At 40.6% G+C, this 20,344-nt stretch overlaps 1 protein-coding gene across 1 annotated transcript in view; it reads right to left on the bottom strand.

Annotated features, from left to right (window-relative positions):
• Positions 1–5,733: 5,733 nt before the first annotated feature.
• Positions 5,734–20,344, bottom strand: part of Slc6a5 (solute carrier family 6 member 5) — a 54,788-nt gene continuing 40,177 nt past the window's right edge. Inside the window, exons 13-15 of the mRNA XM_074042861.1 lie at positions 13,368–13,468; positions 9,392–9,559; positions 5,734–6,641 (exon numbers count right to left, since the gene is read on the bottom strand). Coding sequence (XP_073898962.1) covers positions 6,486–6,641; positions 9,392–9,559; positions 13,368–13,468 — 425 coding nt within the window. The 3' untranslated portion in view covers positions 5,734–6,485. The remainder of the gene's footprint in view (positions 6,642–9,391; positions 9,560–13,367; positions 13,469–20,344) is intronic.

Here is a 20,344-nt window from a genome sequence, read left to right as displayed (position 1 = left end):
GACATCTAGGAAAAGGGGGAAAGAAGCATGAAAAGGCAGAGAACAGTCCAAGGGAGCAGGAGAAAGCTAGATAAGAAAATAGCTGCAAAGATCAAACAAATGCAAGCAAGACAAAAGATTGGATGGAAGAAGCCAGGATAGCTCTCAGAACAAAAATCACCCGAGCTCCTTCAGACAGATTCCTATACCCCTTCTTCCTAACAACCCAGAGTAGGCTGGTCCTACCCTCAATGTGTAAACTCTAGGTTTCCCTCATTTGTACTTATCCTCTGTTATGGTTTGAATATGAAATGTCACCCATGGGATCATACGTTGAATACTTGATACTTAGCCAATGGTGCTATTTTGGGAGGTGGTAGAAATTTTGGGAGGTAGGGCCTAGCTGGAGGAAGGTCACTGGGAATGTGCTTTTAAAAAATTATACCTGGTCCCTGGTTCCTTCCTCACTCTGTTTCCTGTCTGCTATGTGGTAAAGAACTACCTCCACCACATGCTGTTCTGCCCAAGTCCATGGGGCCAAGCAACCTGGAACTAAACTTTCTGAAGCCATGAGTCAAAATAAATATTTCTTCCTTTAAGTTGTTCTTTCAGGTATTTTGATCGCAGATACTCAAAAGTAACTAGTACATCTCCATTTAAGAAAGAACAAGTTCAAAGTGTTATAAAAATATAACAGAGCATTTCCAACTGAAATTCTATGCTGTCCAGTATCTGCTTTAAAATACTCCAAAGAAATGTCATTTATGTAGGAAAAATTATAAATTAAATAAACTTGGACATTAGTTGATAATTATGGAAACTGAGTGATATGGACATGGGATTTCATCATTCTTTTCCATCTAGTTTTCTGTATGCCTAAGAATTTTCAAAACAAAAAGGTAAACACACCACATACACAATGAGCAAAGGAATCTCTGGAAGAAGACAGAGCTGAGCCAGCACCAAGCTCTGATCCTACAAAGTGTCCTTTTTGCTAAAGAACCCTTGCTGAGAAGATAAGACATGACCCTAGTGCAGTTTTATGTCCAGTCCTGAATGTGTGTGCAAAGCTCATTACTACAGGCCTTCCCAGGCTGGAACTTAACCACAGAATGGACATCTAGGATCTTGGCATATGGATTCCAGCCTCGACTTTCCTCTTTCCACTAAAGCTTACCCTGATCATCCCTGTGGCTCTCCAACACTGAAGCAGAAGAGGGAGGCAGAGCATGTGTTCATTATGTGTGTTGTGTTCATTTGAAGATAGAGTTAAACTTCTGGATTGACCAGATCAGACAAGAGAGAGCATGACACAGACCCTGAAGGCCCCCTCTCTGGGCAGGAAACTGGGGGATTCACATTCTCAGGAAGAGAGGATGGCATTTGTTTGTTTGTTTGTTCATTCAATATGGATAATCCTTCAACCAGGGTCTGAGTTCCTTAAAATCTGGTCCTTTTTTATTCAGTTTTGCCTGGGGCCTAGCACAGTACAAAACCTGCAAAGATGTTTGCTGAGTTGAAATAAAATTGAGTTGAAAACTGACAAAATAATCATTAAAACACAAACAAGGATTTAACTTGCCCAGTTGCTCTGTTCAGATCTCACATCTATACAGATTCCTTCTCTCTCTCTCTCTCTCTCTCTCTCTCACACACACACACACACACACATACATTCTTATGAGGGATAATTAATAATTCAGCAAACAATAGTGTATTCTGATATTTAAGAATATAACAATTTAATTGATATTTGTTTCTGCAGCAACACAACAATACCTCACTTTCCCAGAAGGGCAATTTTCTATGGCTGTTCCAGGTTTCTTACAATAAAATAGATCAATCCTGTGGATGCCTGAAGCCCATTTGCTAAGAAAGAAAAATGGTTGGTAATGAGTTCATAACAGACACAATACTGCAATCATTATGTTTTAAACACTGACATTTATTTAAGGTTTTGTGGACTCATACATTATAAGGATAAATTCTAATTTATATCAGTATATAATAGGCAAATATATAATACAATAAATTGCATTTGTACACATAAATACAAAATTTGAGGTAGGGCCTCAAGAATAATGATTTCTTTAAATGAATAATGCACAGTATATAATATGTACTCTATAAGATATATATATGATGCATCATTTATAACATAATATATTTTCTTCATGTACAGTTAATGAAAATATATAAGGACATCATTAGGGAACATTTCTTTATTCATGGGCAACAGTACCCTCATAAGATGCTTCCATTTAGGACATTATCCAAGTACACAATTTAAGAATTAACCTATTCCTTGATAGGTCCATAATAAAGTGCAAAAAAAAGACCAACAAATGAGAAACAAAACAGCTCCTAGTCAATTACTAAGTATCACTCTAGCAATAAAATACACCTATAAGGCAACTGGCTGTCTGGAGATGTATTTCATCCATTGCAGGCAAATCAAACCACTGCTAACTTTTCAGAAGTGACAAAAACACTTTCTCCTTGGCAGGAGGCTACTCAGAGATGACATGGCCAGAGACCACATCATAATGACTTGGCCTCTCTGAACATCCAAAGCAAAATCTGGAGAAAAGAAAATGCTTCAATTTCACTAATCCCAGGCACACTTTTGGGGAAATAAGTATCAACACTGGAAGTTTTCATTATGATACTTAGTATGAAACAAAGGAAATGCTCATTTGTTCATTTGTTGGCCTTGGCCTTTTGTCCCTGAAACACAACCTGCCGTGCCAAACACCCTCACTCAAGTCATCTCTCTCAAAAAAGCACGTTGCAAACCCAAATCCAGGTGTGACAGCAGCAGTAGGATCTTGCTGTCACACAAATGTTGAGCAATAGTTATTGTACAAGCCTCTGAAAAGAGGACAATGACCTATGACCACAGGAACAAAGAGGAAAGAAAATATGAATTTAAGTAAGGCATGGAAAAACCATGCTGATAGGAGAAGGTGGACAAGAAGCATTGAGGCACATAGATAACACAGCAAAAACTGAAACAAAAAATCAACACTAATGCCATATTGCTGTAAAGACAACCCAAGTCTTAAAGATCTTAAAGATCATTGTGTTAAACTCTTTTTTGAAGTGCTGCTCACAGAAATATAAGTTGATTACATGTCATTTCTTACATATTAAAAACACATTGGAAACTTCAAAGACATTGAGGTCATCAAGATTTTGTATTGACCACAGATTTCATGCAATAAATAAACACACAGGAAAAAGAAACAACTACAAAAGACCAGAATTGGATACATGTGTACATGACAAACACAGCCCTAAAAAGATTCAAAGTTACTAATGTGCAAGACAAATATTTGCATAAGACACTACAACATCAATAGTTAAGAAATACACATTTTTTTTCTTTAAGTATATTAAGGGGTTACTATTTTTCACATATGGCTTGTTTTTCTCTGAATGGGTTTCTGGCATTTGTTAAGTGTCATGAAATAATCTTACAAGTGGAAAATGCCACCCCCCATTCTGCACAGTGAACCAATGAAAGTCTTTCCTCAGCAACTTAGTGTTTTGTTTTGTTTTGTTCAGTTTGAAGAGAAACTCTCAGGTGGCAGTCTATGACAGTGCTATTCATTTTATTTTTATTCATTCATGTTTTTCTTCCAACTGACTATGCATTTTAATAGCATGGAAACAATCCATCTGGTGGTATACATCCCAGCTCTTAGCACCCCAGTCAAGTCCTCGGGAGGCATAACATTGTAGAGATACCATGACTGCAAACAGCTCAAATCCTGAACACGTCCCTGCCAGGGAAAGCCTCAGACTAGAACATGGCTCTAAAAACTGGCGAAGTAAACTTAAAAGGTAATCATTTCTAGGTAAGTTCAGAACATTTCACCTGAGCCTGTCCCTTTAAGCAGATTTAATATGTAACTGAAAAACTGTAGGCAAAGGAAAAATAAAAAAGCCCAGTTGCTCAAGGAACAGCTACTGAGTCTTTTCTGGACAAATCCAAATAAATACAAACATAGCTAACCCCAAATACAAGACACATTAGCTAATGAGGAAGTCTTCATTCCTATAATTAAGTCAACTTTCAGTTTGTACCTGGCAGCATCCATGGGTCTCCCGACCCTTTTCTTTTAATCTCGGCAGCAATAATTAGCAGAAATTGAGTTGGCGTCCAGCATCACACTCAGTTTTAGCCAAAAGGCAAGAGGAAAGCCAAAACCTATGCACCCGGACACAAACAAACCAATCCCGTGAGATAACACTAATTGATTTAAGCTCTTTTCTTCAGCCTTCAAATTAGCAAAGCTGCAAATAATTTCCAAGTATAACATTCCTCCTGCCACCTCACTCCACCAGCTATCAATTGAAGAGGCTGTTAGTACCACCCAGTGACATTGGCACAGGAATGGAGGCTTGTCATCAACATGGCTTTCTTGGGGGAAGACAGGTTATGATGGCAAATAGTGGACAGGTAAGGTCATAGCTCGGCTTCCTAAAACTAAGTTCAGGGGAAGCTCAGTGTTTAGTCTCTGTAATAGTCTGGCAAGGCCTACCTTTGGGAGACAGGGGGAAAGGAGAACAAGGAAGAGGGAAAACAAACACACTGCAGGTGGAAGACATGAAAACCTATAGTTTGAAACCTGGAAAGCAGGACGTTCACATCGTTGTTGGCCAATAGCCATTATACTTGCCCTAGAAAAGGGAGAGCTCGTGAAAATGAATTGGGACACTTTTATACAAATGAAGTCATTTTTTTAAAATGTTACATTAAAATCTATTGTTGGGTTTCATTGCTGTTGAGCAGGAGGAAAATGTCACATCAAAATACAAGATTTGAACTGAAAACTGTGTCTGAGACCCTGTAAGATGAAGACAAATGAGTAAGAAAATGTTTCCTCTAAAGGAAACAATTTTAGGTTTAGATATTAATATTGTAAAGGGGGAACAAAAGCCCAGACTACACTACACTAAATTCACCATCTCTACAGTGATTCATAAGATATTTATAAGGACAGAAAACACCACTACGAGTACACACTACATGAGCACATATCACATTTAAAATTTTTCATATATGCATGTTCAGGATACAAGAAGATAATAAAGGTTACAGCTTCACCAATCTTTGCAGGCACATGATTCGCTCTCATTAGAGTACAGTTACAATGAGCACTGTGCATAGGGAACTCTTAAAATTGAATTGGTTAAGTGTAGTCTTAAAAGCTATAGTCTTAATTGGCTTGCTCACTACTTACCTAAGCTGCATTTATCAGACATTTCTGTAAATACAGTGACCTAAGATGTGCAACCAGAGCAGTGAATGTTGGAGTGGCTTTCTACTAAACCCTTTATTTCTTTGATTTCTCTAGGACCACAACTGGCATTTACTGTGAATGAAAAAGAGTAAAAATTGAGAAAGTATCTTTTAAGAGTTTGTGTCCCATGTATATATAATATATAGACAGAACCAGGTTAAGTCTTGTTTTCTCAGAGGTTGAAAAACAAGGTATCTACAGCTTATAGAAAGACATTTAGAGAAGAAACCACACAGTTAGCATGAACCACAGTGCCCAATGTCATGGAGAAGCTAGGATGGAGCTCTACTACAGACATATAAAATTAGGCACAAATTATAGGATGGCTTCTTGTGCAAAGGTGGAAGAAATGACCAAAAGAAGTCACAAATGTGAAGGAGAAAGAGAAAGGAGGAGGAGAACAAAGAGGAGGAGGAGAAGGAAGAGGAGAAGGAGGAGGAGAAGGAGAAGGAGGAGAAGGAGGAGGAGAAGGAGGAGGAGGAGAATGAGACAAAGAAGGAGGAGGAGAAGAAAGGAGGAGGAGGAAGAGAAGGAGAAAACTGAAAGAAAATGGATGTTTCACTCAGACCCAGAGTGTACAGAGAGTGAAGTATCTGAGTTTGTAGAACACTTGATCCAAATGAAGGAAACAGATACCCAGTTGTGAGTGGAAATACAAGCTTAACCATCTCAGTGGTGTCCAAATCTACTAGCATTGCCTTACATCCCAAACAATTTCTGGCCACTGCTGTTCTGAACATTTTGCATCTGAATAAAATCACTACATTTCTCAATTCCGCTCTACAATGCTGACAAGTCCAAACTAACAGTCCTGAAATTCTGCCATTCTCTGCATGCCTTACTGGCTCCCTGCAATGACAACACACAGTGGACACTTTTCTATCCACCAAACTAGCATACTTACCAGTGCTCACTTATTCAACCCACCCCTGTGGATGAAGCATGTGTTCAGAGGACCAACCCTTACTGAAAGTGACACCATGGAAACAGGCAAGCAGCGCTTTCAAGTGGTCCATGTGGCTCTCACTATAGCATGCGACACTATGTCCTACTATTCTATGTAACACTCTCATGCATGGCTGTGAACCAAGATGTGGGGAAAAAGAATAAGAAAAATGGGAGCAAAGCTTGGGAATATCTTAGGGAAAGGCAGAGAGGAAAAACAGGATTAAGTCTGGACTATTCCCCACCATTGGACTAACACTGGGTGCCCATTTCCAAATCCTTTACTGGCAGTTTGAGTCCCAGAGAAGAAGTTCCCAAAGGGTCAATCATGTTCTTGTAACGATCCCCACGATGTTTAGCCAGGAACGGTCCCCAGTCTGGCTGTGGCGAGCACACCAACTTGAGCCTCTACAAGGAAGTCAAAGACACACATGGTTACAGAAGTAATGATAATGAACCTTTGCTGGGCACCAGTGGCTACTCAGGAGGCAGAGATCAGGAGGATCACACTTTGAAGCCAGCCTGGGCAAGTAGTTCATGAAACCCTGTCTTAAAAATACTCAACATAAAACAGGTCTGGCAGAGTGGCTCAAGTGGTAGAGCACCTGCCTAGCAAGCATGAGGCCCTAAGCTCAATCCCCATTACCACCAAAAAAAAAAAAAAAAAAAAAAAAGTAATGAACCTTCCTCCCATAGGGACCACCCACCATCCCCAATCTGCTTATAACCACTTCTCCCTGCTAGAGCCAAGAGGCCCCCCACAAGACAGACAATTTGGAAGATTAGCCCCCATTAATTAACTAGGCCAAGGACAATAAAGAGGAAACTCAATCTGGTTCACTTGAAATTATTTATATCACCCTGCAAGGAATATTAAATTGCTCCATGTTTACCTTGCACTAGATTAATAGAGGCCCAGATTTTAATTATACATTTTCCCCTCCAAATGAAGAGAATTCATGAGCTTCTATCTTCACTGCCAAACACACTCGGCAAAAGACACACACTCAATTACTTAGGTTCTGGAGTCTCAACAGTAGGTTGCTACATCAAAATAATTGGATTTTGGTTAACATATTTCCCAAAAGTATATAAATTACCAGGAAAAAAAACAAACCAACCCCAAAGATACATTGCTAAGAGTGAGGGAAGATTTTAGTTATTTGTTGACAAAAATATATGCTTGTGACTTGGTTCAGAAATGTGGGTTCTTATAGGCAAGCTAAAAATAATGGGACTGTCTCAACTCCTTCTACTGAAATTTTTATGGAAAACATAATTTGACTGGAACATCTTCTAGAAAAAGAAAAGAAAACATATTTCCAACTATATAAGAGGGAATAATTATGTTTATTACCTATTAAAGTGAAGCTGGTTCTTATAGCTGTTAGTTTAATCTCCCCTTAATTATCAGTTTGCAACCTTTGTGTCCCAAATCAACCATAATAAATTTATATAGCCAAATCATCAGTTTAGAGAATTCCAGTCTAAGAAACAGTAGCAGATGCTGTACCAGGTTCTGTTCAGGAGAAAATTACAGCGTCTGTTGTGGGAAGTTGATGTGGGACTAGAGTGAGCCATCCCTGGGGGTGAATAGAGCCACAGTTAATTTCCCTGAAGACAGCACGCAATCTTGAATGCTGCCTCAAGAAGGAGACTCCTATGCCTACCCTTACCAACTCTGTCTCCATCTGTAGGTCAATGAAAACAAGTTACCTACTCCTAAGTGGACATTTGTGTGGTGCACTTATTATGCACCTTATTCCCTGCTTCTCTGCTCTAAAGTTTCTTTGCTTTAGCAATCTGGCTGCCCAAGAGCAGCACCCACACAGCTGTTCCCCTCTGCTCTCTGTCAAGGGTGTTGTACTTCTTGATTTAGTCCAGTGCTTTGAAAATTTGAGCATGTAAGTGAATCACCTGGAGGTGATGTCAGCTTTCCATTTCCCCAAAACCATGGTTCAATGTTGCTGCCTGGAGGCTGATCCAACAAGCCCCCAGGTGGTCCCTGGACCAAGTCCAAAGTAGCACCAGTCAGGTCCAAAATTCCAGATCCTTGTACCTTGAAAACAGAGGCAGAACTGACTGATTCTTAGCACAATTGAGAAAGTGTTGTTCATAAGTAACAAAGGTCTGACCATTCTTTACCAATAGCTCAAAAAATGGTAGTCCCCTTCCCATCCACTCTAGGATGGAGCTGATTATTTGTATTACAAAAGGGAGATGGCTCCAGCAAGGGATTGATTGATAAAGAAAGACAGACAGGTCTCACCTCATTCTAGCCATGTCCTGCATTGTGTGTGAGTCATGTGTGTGTGTGTGTGTGTGTGTGTGTGTGTGGTACTGGAGTTTGAACTCAGGACCTCATGCTTGCTAGGCAGGCACTCTACCACTTGAGCCATATCTCCAGTTCTATATTTTTGCCTTTAGTTAGGGTCTCATGTTTTTGCCCAGAGCCAGCCTCAGATTGGATTGGGATCCTTCTATCTATGCCTCCCATGTAGCTGGGATTCCAAGCATGCTAGCTTGTTTTGTTGAAAATAAGGTCTCACTAATTTTTTGCCCAGGGTGGCCACAAACCACAATTCTCTGAATTCCCATCGCCTAAGGTACTGAAATTATAGGCATGAGCCACTACCACCACCCTCATATCCTGGAATTTTTAGTAAATTCTACAAAAACAGTGACCTTTTAATCAGCTTAGACCCTTCAGTCATTCCTAACATAGGGACCACAGAAGGGGCTGGTGATTTTAAATTTAATGGTAATAAATGTTTGGGAGGGAGGAGGCTTGGACAGAGAGGAACATCGGGAAATGAGAATCTGATATACAATTAAAAACCGAACACTGAGATTTAAATTGTGGATGAGGGGAGAAGAGGAGGAAGCTCCAGGAAAAAGGAGACCCTCAGATCACTGATTTCCCAGATCTGTCACCACATTGAGGAACAGCATAATAACAGCTCAGTTGAGCCCTGCATTACAAGACTAATACATAATCAGAATGGGTTTAAAAGAAACAGTGGCAAATGTAATCACTTAATCACTGAATCTCCCTTTTGAATAAGTTTACTGAATCTTTTGTTCTTAATGCACGGAGCTTTTAAGGCTCTCCCTTGGGAACGGATAGGATAGCAGGAGAAAGGAGCAGGTAGAATTACCTCAATAAATCTGCCAGGGGCCAGATGCATTTTTATCACAAACATAATTGGGATCCAAATAACGGAACAGGCGAGCATTAGCCATCCGAGCACCATGGACCAGTTAGGGTAGCGGTAAGAGCCATAGGTCATGGGCTCCCACTGGTAAAAGCTGAAGCAAAGGATAAACTGGGAAGAGAAGAGAAACACACTTGTTAGGGTGGTGATGGGAAAGGTTTATCCTTCAGCAGGTACGTGCTGAACCTCTGTTAGGAGCTTGATGCTTTCATTTTTGCTATCTCGTTTTATATCAATGTCTGCCCCAAAACGGAATTTTCCAAATGAAGACACTGAATTTCAAAGAGGCAAAATGACGCGCACTAAGCAGCTGCCGGATAGGAACTGAACCACGCATGCACATGGCTATACACAGACAGGCTGAGAGGACCAACCAGGAGGAGCTGCAGCAAAGTGACTTAATGAGTAATGGTGGGAAGGGGGATGGTGGGAGTTTTTAAGGGGTTGTCTATTCTTCCTATAATGGATAATCAAGCTTTTGTTACAAGGAAAAAAAAGCTATGTTAAATTTATGTGTTTTAATTTTTTTTTAAATTGGCTTTCTTCTTGAATGGGGAATGGCCCACGTCCAGACTTGCTTTGAAAGTTGGCTGAGTGAGACCCAAAGTGGTCCCCAAGCAGTGACTAAGCCAGAAGCCTGGTCCAATAATAAGCTATGGGACAAAGAGAGTGCGCAGCTCCCCCTCAACTGACTCAAGGTGAACGGGTGTCATCACCAAGCTGTGAGCGAGAGCCCAGAGACCAGCAGGCTAATCTTGGCTCTGCCACTAATTAACTGAGGGACTTTTATGTCTCAGACTTCTCTGCTGTGAAATGGATATATTTCACACCGTGGATAGAGCACAGGGTTTTCTGGAAACAATAATGTGGTAATTACTCAAGAGTCCCCTTGATTTTAAGAGAGGTCATGATTTATTTTCTGCCCATTGTCTCCTATCACTGTACACATGGGCTGGCAACAGCCATAAGATTCCTCTGAAGGCTTGGCCAGTGCAGCTGAAGAAGAACAGGGAATGCATGCACTGAAAAGAGTGGCTCCTACAAAGATGGAGCACAAGTTCTAACTGCTCTAGCCAAGCCTCTTTTTGAAGGGGAAGGCAGTTGCCTAAGAAAAATCACATGCCTCTCTGAATTCATCCTGCCTAGCTCAGCATCAGTTCTGTCCCCATCTCCACCTCTCCCATCCTATCTTAAGCTGTAAAATAACTACCCAAAAATGAGTGGAGGGAATTGTCAGGAAAAGTAACATATGGAAGTGTTTTGGAAAAGCGTGAAGCACTGTAGAAATGTAAAGCACCAATATTATTGTAGCAAAGCCCAGGCCGTCAGTGCAAGTGATTATTTCCAGGCAAAAATAATTCAATATATTGATTCAAAGCAACATGAGCCTGAAGACAACTGTTGAAAAAAATGCTCCTATAGAAAGAGATGTCTACTTTAGGCCCCTTTTTAAACATTTGCCGTAGAGTTATAAGCTTTATTAACCAGTTTATTGGAAGTATGGCCTAATGTAATTATGGTAAGCTGCTCCATTTCATTTACTATATAAATAGCAGTACATCTGCTTATGTGTGTGCATAACTCAGTAACGTGATCTGACTAGGTATACAATAATTGCCTGGAGAATATTTATAGCTCTATAAATCCTTGAAGGCACATATAAAAATGATCAATTTTATTTCAGGGGCTCTGAAGGAATTTAAACTCATAATCTTAGCCTATTCCAGCACACCACAAATATCCATTTTACAGAAGGGTAAATGGCAAGGGATAAGTAGGGCATGGCCTTTTGACACTCATTTCCAGTTGCACAACTATCACATCAAACTTCAAGGCATGAACTTGGTCTTTGCCATAAATTTCCCTCTGCCAAGTAAGCTTTGATAAAACCCTGTTGTCAAATGGACCTAGCCATGAGAGATGGGAATTTAGTCACAAGGTCAGGTCCACTCTGACCTTTCACTGATTATAGCCAAAGAAAGCACTGGAGAGACTCCTTGGTTGATGACGATGATGGAATTGTCTGTTTCTACTCATCCCTGACTTCAAAACAACACAAATGGAAGTATGGTTCAAGATATTTTCTGGGACCTCTCCACAACTTTCTACATGAGTTTTATAATGGAAATCTATTAAAACACCAGAGTTAAGGAACTATCTCAAAAACACAGCAAGTCCATGGAATTCCTCTTCCCTATTCATAAAGATAAGGACTGTTTTAACCCAAGCTGCCCAAACTTCACCTGGAGATGAGAGCCTGGGTTTTTAGAAATGTATAAACCTAGATAGCCCTGGATAGTTTTTGACTCTGTAAGCCTTGTGGTCTTAGGCAAGTTCTTTGACCTCTCCATACCTCAGTATATGAATCAGCCACCAGGCAGAGTGGTCATGAACTTTAAACATGATGCTGAGGAAGTTCCTGCTTCATTACAGACCTCCACACATAGTAGTGCTGATTATTTTTTGTGTGGTGTGCGTCTGCAGAATATAAAAAAATTCTCTGAAGCTTAAATTCTTCCAGGACAGCAGTTGATGGAACACAGAATCTAGAACAGATTCTAACTTTGACTTAGCTAATAATAAACCATGAGGAGTAGAAGGGGTGGGGGAGGTGAAGCTCTGCAGACACAGAACACTGTACCCAGAGAGAGAGTTTCTCCATCAACAGAAGGCTCCCATGGGTGTTTTCTTCCCACCACTTAGATAAATCCCAGTTCTTCATGCACATTTCAGTCCTGAACTAAGAGATAGAAAACCTATCTTAATCCTTTTCAACTCCCATGCTCCAGGAACTCTGGTGGGACTTTTCAAACAAATTACAGACTCTAAAATATAGGTACAGATGTGGGTGTGGTGTCTGTGTTGATGCAGAAAGAATGTTGAATGGCTTTTGTATCTAAACTTCTAGCTTTTCAGAAAAAAATTGAGGCGTTTTGGTTGAAACTCACTCTGTGACAGTAAAAAAAAGAATGAAAGAAAGAAAATTTATTTTTTCTTTGCATGTACTTTCATCTGTCCTGTCTTGTGTTTCTTAAGCAAAGCTGGTTGTCAAGTAGTAAAATGAGGCTCTTAATCTGGTTTATATTGCCACCTTCTGGGTCAAGCAGAAATTACAACTTCTTCCCGCTTTGCCAACATGACAAGGACAAGAAGCCAGAAAGGCAAGATCCCCATTAATTACTGTGCTTGGAGAACAGAGCAAGATCAAACTGACATCTTATGGCACAATAACAAAGGTGACAAGATGTGAATGTAAGTCCCTGTGCAGATTTACTGACACAGGAAAGGCTCTGATCTTTAAAAAGATGAATGTCAGATGATCCTAAAATGTCATCTTCACACTTGAGGATGACAAGATAGTCTGCAAAAGCAATAAGGTGAACAATAAAAGTCTAATTAATGCAATATTCATTGTAGGGCAGCTGTATTGAACAGTGGTTAGAAGCATGAGTATTGGAGCTGTACTGCCTGGGTTCAAATCTGGCTGTCGCTAATTAATAGGTGTACAATGCTAGGCCAGTCATAATATCAATCCCATCTGCAAAATTGAGATAATTATAATGCCAGCTTTGCAGAGCTGTTGTGACAGATAAATTATATATACAAAGCACCTTGAACAGAAAATGGCTGGCACATAGTACACATTGGTTATGACTGCTACCTGCTGTTGGCACATAAGGCAGACAGATATAATGGGACATTTCCACATAGAGGTGCTGCAGAAATCTATGCATTAATCCCAACTGTGCACCTGACGAGCCAGGTACCTTTAGGCAAGTCATTTCACCTCTCTGAACTTTAGTTTCCTCAGCTGAAAGACAAGGATATACCCATTCCACCAGGGTCCCCGGCTTACAGGGAGGCACACACTTGTTCAAATGCAAAATGTTATTAGCATGGAAAAGTATACAGTTCTTACAGTTAAAATGGTTGGGGTTACAAATGCCCAGCAGACTTTCCAGAAAATGTTGGGTTGGAATCCAATCATCATCTCTATATCTTCACAGAATCTTTGCAAGCCTGCAAACAGACAAACAGACAAGCAGAGACCAAGTATGAGGTGCATGGCAGGGTTTGAGGAGGGGGTAAGGGACTGGGGACAGGCACTAGAGCCCTTCACTCAAATACCATTGGCTAGGGATGGTCCCAACCTGGTGTTAATGTGACCCTTATCATGTAGAAAACCATTAGACAAATGACTCATTGCCAAGATTAGGGCCAATTGAACATTTAAATAGATACTAAATACTCTGCAGTGAGGTTCAAAAATGTCACTGTGACAGCTAAAGCCTCAGTTCCAGCCCAGCCCAGGTGTCTTAGTGCTGCCACACCCTGGCATATTCATGTATGTGGCTATTTTGTGAGGCAGCTTATGAGCTTAGTGACAAGTCTGGCAAAACCAATTAAGAGTGTGGTCAATAAAGAGAGTATATTATGAAGGCCTCAGGATTTAAAGTGAGAGTCACTGTACATTGAAGTTTTTTTGTCCCCCACCCTTCCAAGAACATTCTTCCAGTGCATTCATTTATCTTTGTGCTGTGTAAGAGGATCATAACAGGCAAAAAAAAATACTACTGTAAATTCAAAGTGGCCATCACCTACTTTGTTGGCTGGAAGGACCGGTTCTTGGTCACTTCAGTAACTTCAGTAAAGTAAAATGCAGAGGATAGTTATTCTCTGGCCCCACATAACCACCATCGCTACACCCTCTTAGTTTGGAAAGGTTTTTTAACCACTCCTTGGAAGGAAAAGCCATTGACAAATGGTTTAGAATTGAGCAGTTTCCCACATTCTTCACTGAACTTAGAAGAGTGTCTTTCTTAGAACGGTGGAATCTATATGTTAATGGAATTCAAAAGGCCCCTGAGTTCAATCTCCTTTATATTCAACAGGTCTGAAAATTCATCCCACTGTTACATTCAAGACAAGTGCTCCTTGTAGAGAAAATGGAATCCTAGCACTATAGGTGAGGATATAAATTGTGGAAATAGCCATTATGGAAAATCTTCTGGAGGTTGCTCAAAAAACTAAAACTAGAGGGCTAGGGGAGTGACTCAAGAGGTAGAGCACTTGCCTAGCAAGCACAAGAACCTGAATTCAAACCCCAGGGCTGCCAAAAAAAATCAAAATCAAATAGTTACCATATGACCAGCTAGTCCCACCACTGGGAATATAGCCAAAGGATTTTAAATCAGTGTGTTGAAGAGACATCTGCACTCCCATGTTTTTTATATCATTATTCACAATAGCTAAGTTATAACATTGACCTAAGTATTTATCAACCAATGTAGAAATAAAGAAAACGTGGTATATGTAGACTTTGGAATGCTTTCTGTCTTTAAAAAGAGGGAAATTACATCATATGCAGCCACATGAATGAACCTGCAGGACATTATCTTCCAGGCACAGGAAGATAAATGCCACATGCTCTCACTTACACACAGAAACTTACAAAATTACTCTGGTAGGAGTCAAGAGCAAAATGGTGGTTACCAAAGGCTAAGGGATAGAAGGATGAGGTGGTGTTAGTCAAAGGGAACAATGTTGCAGTTAAAGGAAAAAATGATAAGTATTTGAGGCAATGAATTTGTTAATTAGCCTGATCCAGTCATTACACATTGTACACATATATCACACTATCACTTTGTAATTTATAAATATATGTAATTATAATTTGTCCACATCCAACAAAAAAACATAAATAAAGTTATAATTTTTAAATATATATACTTCTTATATGAATGTTAGACTTCAATTTTAAAGTTTACCCAAAATATCTATTCTAGTCACCACCATCAAAAGAATGGATCTGGGATCATTTAAGAGCCTCAGTTTCTTACTTTTGCTTCTACTTCCTGCCAAGCTCAGAGTCAGAACAAGCCAGTTCTCATCACTGAATCTCCAGCCACTACCCCCTCCCCAACAAAAGCCACTGCAGAGGACAGCTAGGACTTGAGCTTTCTATAGAGCGGCCTGTACCAGGAAAAGCTTAGAGACTCACCAAAGGCAACTTTTCTCAAGTCACTCTGTAATTCCTCAGGTTGCATCTGAGCTTCCTGCTCTACATAAAGTTAAGTCAAACAGTTGTCATCCATGAAAGTGGTACAGTGGAAGAAGCACTGCACTAGGAATTAGAATCCAAGAACTAGACCCCAGTTCTGCCTTTACCTCATTGTGTGACCTCAAGTGAGGCCTTTCTCCTTGCTGAGCTTTTGATGGTTTATGGAGGGAACATGGCTAAATGAGCTCTTGGAACCTGTCCAGAGAAGTCAGTCCATGGTGCAAGAAGGTTCCAGTCTACTTCTTTGTGGTCTATAGCCATGACCTGAATGCTTTGAACAGTGGACCCCACCAACTTCAGATTTGTTTTCTTACTTGTTTCCTTTAGTGTTTTATCAAACACCTTCAAATAAGTGACCTCTGAATACTAGGCCCGTTAGGCATAGGGAGATGAGAAAACCAAAGAAACAGAAGTCAAAATAGAGGCCCTCAAAAACATACCAAAACACTGAATGTAGGGTTCACTCAGAGAGAGAAAATTTGGTTCTAGAAACTTCTGTTATCAGCATCAATCCTGTTGTCAAGTTCTTCCTCTCCACTATACCATTCCAAGGGATGGAGATGTATGACTTGAATGGAGACACTGAATGACTTGGCAGGGTTGAGGTTAGACCTGAGGAAGATAGCTTGCAGCCTTCTCTGGGAAGAAGTAGATTGTGGTATTAGTGCTAAAATTTTCCCAGAGGGGACAAAGAGCTGGACCCCAAACTGTACAGAGGGATGGATGATGGGTGTTCAGTTTGCAGCAAGAGGCAGCTTGATGCAAAGAAGCCATTCTGGCACTAATTGTGAAAAGGCTTGAGTTCCAGTTCAGATCCTAAAAAGTCATCTTCCTCCCTGGGCCTAACACAAGGGATCTAGACACCTGGCCTCTGCCTAGGATAGCTCTAGATCTTAGAAGTTCTAATTGCCAACTTGTAAGCTGGACCTGCAGATGCAGCCTAAGGACATCAGCCGGTGCCAATGGGCAATCTTCCTGCCCTGTGCCCACTCCTAATCCAAGCTCTCCAATCCTCCAACCTCTGCCTCCCTCTAGTTCCCATCTAGCACCAACCCTCTATCCCCTGCTTCACCAGAGTCCCCAACAGAATCATTACCAAGCCAATGATTATCCTCACTTTGGACTTTACATGGCTCCCCTGCCTGCTCTGTGCTTGCCACTGATCCAAGTTCATCTTGCCTTCAAGACCTAACATATGATGAGAAAATTGTTGGTGGAGCCTTGAACATGTTAAAGTGACTTGTCTTCAGCATGACCTTGAGCCTGGGTAAGGTAACTCCAAAAGAATCAGAATGGCTACTTCTCTGGGAAAAAAACAAAAGGTGGTAAACTCATGGCTATTTTTCTAGACTCAACGAACAGATGTGAGACTCAGAAATCAGGCCACAACAAGCCCCATACTGACCAATACTGAACTGGAAAGTCAAGCACTTGCTTCAATTGACCAATCACTTTCCCCTGTGCAGCTCTGGGCCCTGTCTTTATAAACCACACTTTTGCCCTTTGTCTGGATATAGTCTTTTTGAGGACTGCTTTTGGAAAGAGCAGCTTCCTGATGCTTGAGCTGTGACACTGCACCTGGTTTAATTCTCTCCTACCACCACCTTGAAATTCTCAATAAATTTTTAACCAGAGACTCTCCATAGGTCCACAAATTATGGCTCCAGTCTGGTGTGTCCTGTGGACAAGTTATTCTTTTGTGGTCAATATTAAGACACCCCTCTCCCCATCCCTGAGAGTCAAAAGTCTCTGTGCTAACTAGGTTTTCCCTGCCTTGGTTGGGAACTCAGCTTAACATTACCTCAGTCTCAGGGGTCATTTCTCTTATATTCTTTTGGCCCTTAGACATCATTTGGACAGCAAAAGGGCTCACAGTCAGGGGGCTCAGCTTAGAACTGACTTTCTGCTCAGTGTTCTAAGTGTGCTGGCTCTCTTCCTTGGTGGTTACCTGGCAAGTCCCATGAATGTAAGAAATTACCCTTTCCCTCCCCATTTTTCTAAGAACATACAAGGCACACAGTAGGTACTTAATAAATACCTGTTCATGAATCCACACATATTCACCTGCATGAGTTAGTAATGAACTGAAACCTGTCATTCCTAATGCTTACTGAGTTCTGGCAAATGGACATTGGCACCCTACATCCTGAAATGGGAGGTATACACAGGTCATTTCAGCCAAAAATCTTTAGTGAAAAATGGGGCTCAGCTTGGATTTGCAGAGCTCTGGGGCGACTTTTTGTTTTTGTTTTGTTTTCTTTCTTCTTTTATATTTAAAAAAAATCTTACTGAGTTCAGCCAGTAGGATGGGCAACCAGAACTAAAGACACACATATTCCATCTTGTAAAATCCATTGCCTGGTGGAAACATAGCATCCCTCATGAGGGTGTGGAGGGAGACAGTCTAAGGTGGGATGTGACTGAAATGGAGAACAGATCAAGATCATTTCACAGTGAGATGTAGAACAGCAGTTAGCAGGCTGAACATCTGGGAAAGAGCTATTTAATCACATTGTTCCTCTAGCCAGCCAGAAGGTCCCTGCACAGGCTCCTGGGAAAGTGGAAATCACTTTTTCAAAGTGACTCTATTTGGGTAAAAGTCAGCTAAAGTGATCATTCCTACATCAAACTCAGGGAGTTCTACTTTCAAACCAGGACAACTTCAACCTAGAGATTGCTCTTTGAGGTGTGCTGACTGAGAACTTCAACCTAATGGTAATACTAGAAGATCATGGCCACCATATAGCAAATGTTTGAGTGGCATCTTTTAAAACTTAGTGATTATTAGAAATCTGTGGAAAACACAAATCCACTTGCTTATTTTTTTTAAATTCTGCAGCCTGGAAGGTAATGCACCAAGTCAGTCAGCTTCATTTTCATTCTTCACACATTCATGTTCAACTGCCTTATACTAACCTCATACTAGTTTGGGGCCTCATCGTCTCAGTTAAGAATGTATTATCATCAGGGGTACAATTTATATATTCGTGCAGTTTTCCTTTTCATATCTAGCAATTATGTTAACTCATCTCAACTATTTCTTCCTGAGGTTTACTTTTTAAAACTTGATGAGATCCAAGTCCATCTTGAACCTAGCATAGAGTCAAGCTAATTCTGGAGGCTGGCCCAAAACCCCAAAGCCAACACCCTTAGAGACCAGGGGATTTTCTGTTCCCAGGAAAGTTAGCATAGACTAAGGTATGAAGCACTCAGAATTTATTTATTCCTTCAAAATCAAGAGATCTAGTACCAGATTTATACAAGGGAAGGGAGAGGTAGTTATTTAACATCTAAACACAGAAATGTTAAAAGGTTTCTATTTTAATGATGCTTTCAAACCATACTGAATGCCTGTTTTACAAGAAAGAACTGTGCAAATGTGCCTTTTGTGGCAATTAGCAGTTGGGAAGTAGGTAAGGGAGACAACTGTGTGCACTTGAGCCAGTGCCACAAATAAAGTGCTCTCCTGATTTTACAGACAGATCACCTGGTGACTCCAGCTTACATGTGGACCCACCTTACATGACATTTCCTGGTGAAACCTCAAGTGGTTGAGTTCCAAAGGAAGACCTGAGAGACCTCCTCAGACCTTTAAGTCCAGGCCTTTGGTATCTGGGCAAAATGTTCAGATTCACTGCAGTGAATTTGACTGGGCTTCTGCCATTCTCTGCTCAGGTAGAAAGCACTTTGAAGTCTCACCCTGAGTTTAGCAGCAGATCATCAATCACATCATCACTGCAGGGTCCAGGCTTCTTATCTGCCAAAAGTGTTGGCAGCTTAGTCTCTGAACTCACTAGGGCAGCTGGCATGTCTGCCCATGCCTCTTGCCAGGAACTAAACTCTCCCTGCACTTGGGATATGATCTCTAGTCTGAGGAAAAAAAAGTGTCTTCAACTAATACCCAAAATGATTGCAGAATCTACCTGTTTCTGGGATACCCAAATTTTACATTAAAGGTTTCCATTTTATATCTTGATTCCTGCCCATCTTCCTCCATTTTAATGAGTTTTCCAAGAAATCAAAAAACTGTTGAGCACCTGTTAGTAAGAGGCTAACAGTTCTGTACTAGTATCAACTCAAAGTGGATTAAGGACCTTAATATCAGATCTGAAAGTCTGAAGTTAGTACAGGAAAGAGTAGGGAATACTCTGGAAGCAATAGGTATAGGCAAAGACTTCCTCAGTAGAACTCCAGCAGCCCAGCAACTCAGAGAAAGGATGGACAAGTGGGACTACATGAAATTAAAAAGCTTCTGCACAACAAAAGAAATGGTCTCTAAACTGAAGACACCACCCATAGAGTGGGAAAAAATATTCACTGGCTATACATCAAACGACTGATAACCAGAATATACAGGGAGCTCAAAAAACTAAACTCCCCCATAATCAACGAACCAATATAGAAGTGGGCAACCGAACTAAACAACTTTTTCAAAGAAGAAGTCTAAATGGCCAAAGAACACATGAAAAAATGCTCACTACCCCTGGCCATAAAGGAAATGCAAATCAAAATCATACTAAAATTCTACCTCACTCCTGTTAGAATAGCTATCATCAAAAACACCATCAACAACAAATGTTGGCAAGGATGCAGGGGGAAAAGGAACCCTCATCCACTGCTGATGGGAATGTAAGCTAGTACAATTACTCTAGAAAACAATATGGAGGCTTCTTAAAAAACTAAACATAGACCTGCCATATGATCCAGCAATCCCATTCCTAGGGATCTACCCAAAGGAATGTGACTCAGGTTACTCCAGAGGCACCTGCACACCCATGTTTATTGCGGCACTATTCACAACAGCCAAGTTATGGAAACAGCCAAGATCACCCACC

Source organism: Castor canadensis, chromosome 1 (assembly GCF_047511655.1).
Source record: "Castor canadensis chromosome 1, mCasCan1.hap1v2, whole genome shotgun sequence".
Classification (NCBI taxonomy): Eukaryota; Metazoa; Chordata; class Mammalia; order Rodentia; family Castoridae; genus Castor; species Castor canadensis.
Note: the sequence above shows the minus strand (reverse complement) of the source record. Positions and strands in the feature narration are given on the sequence as shown.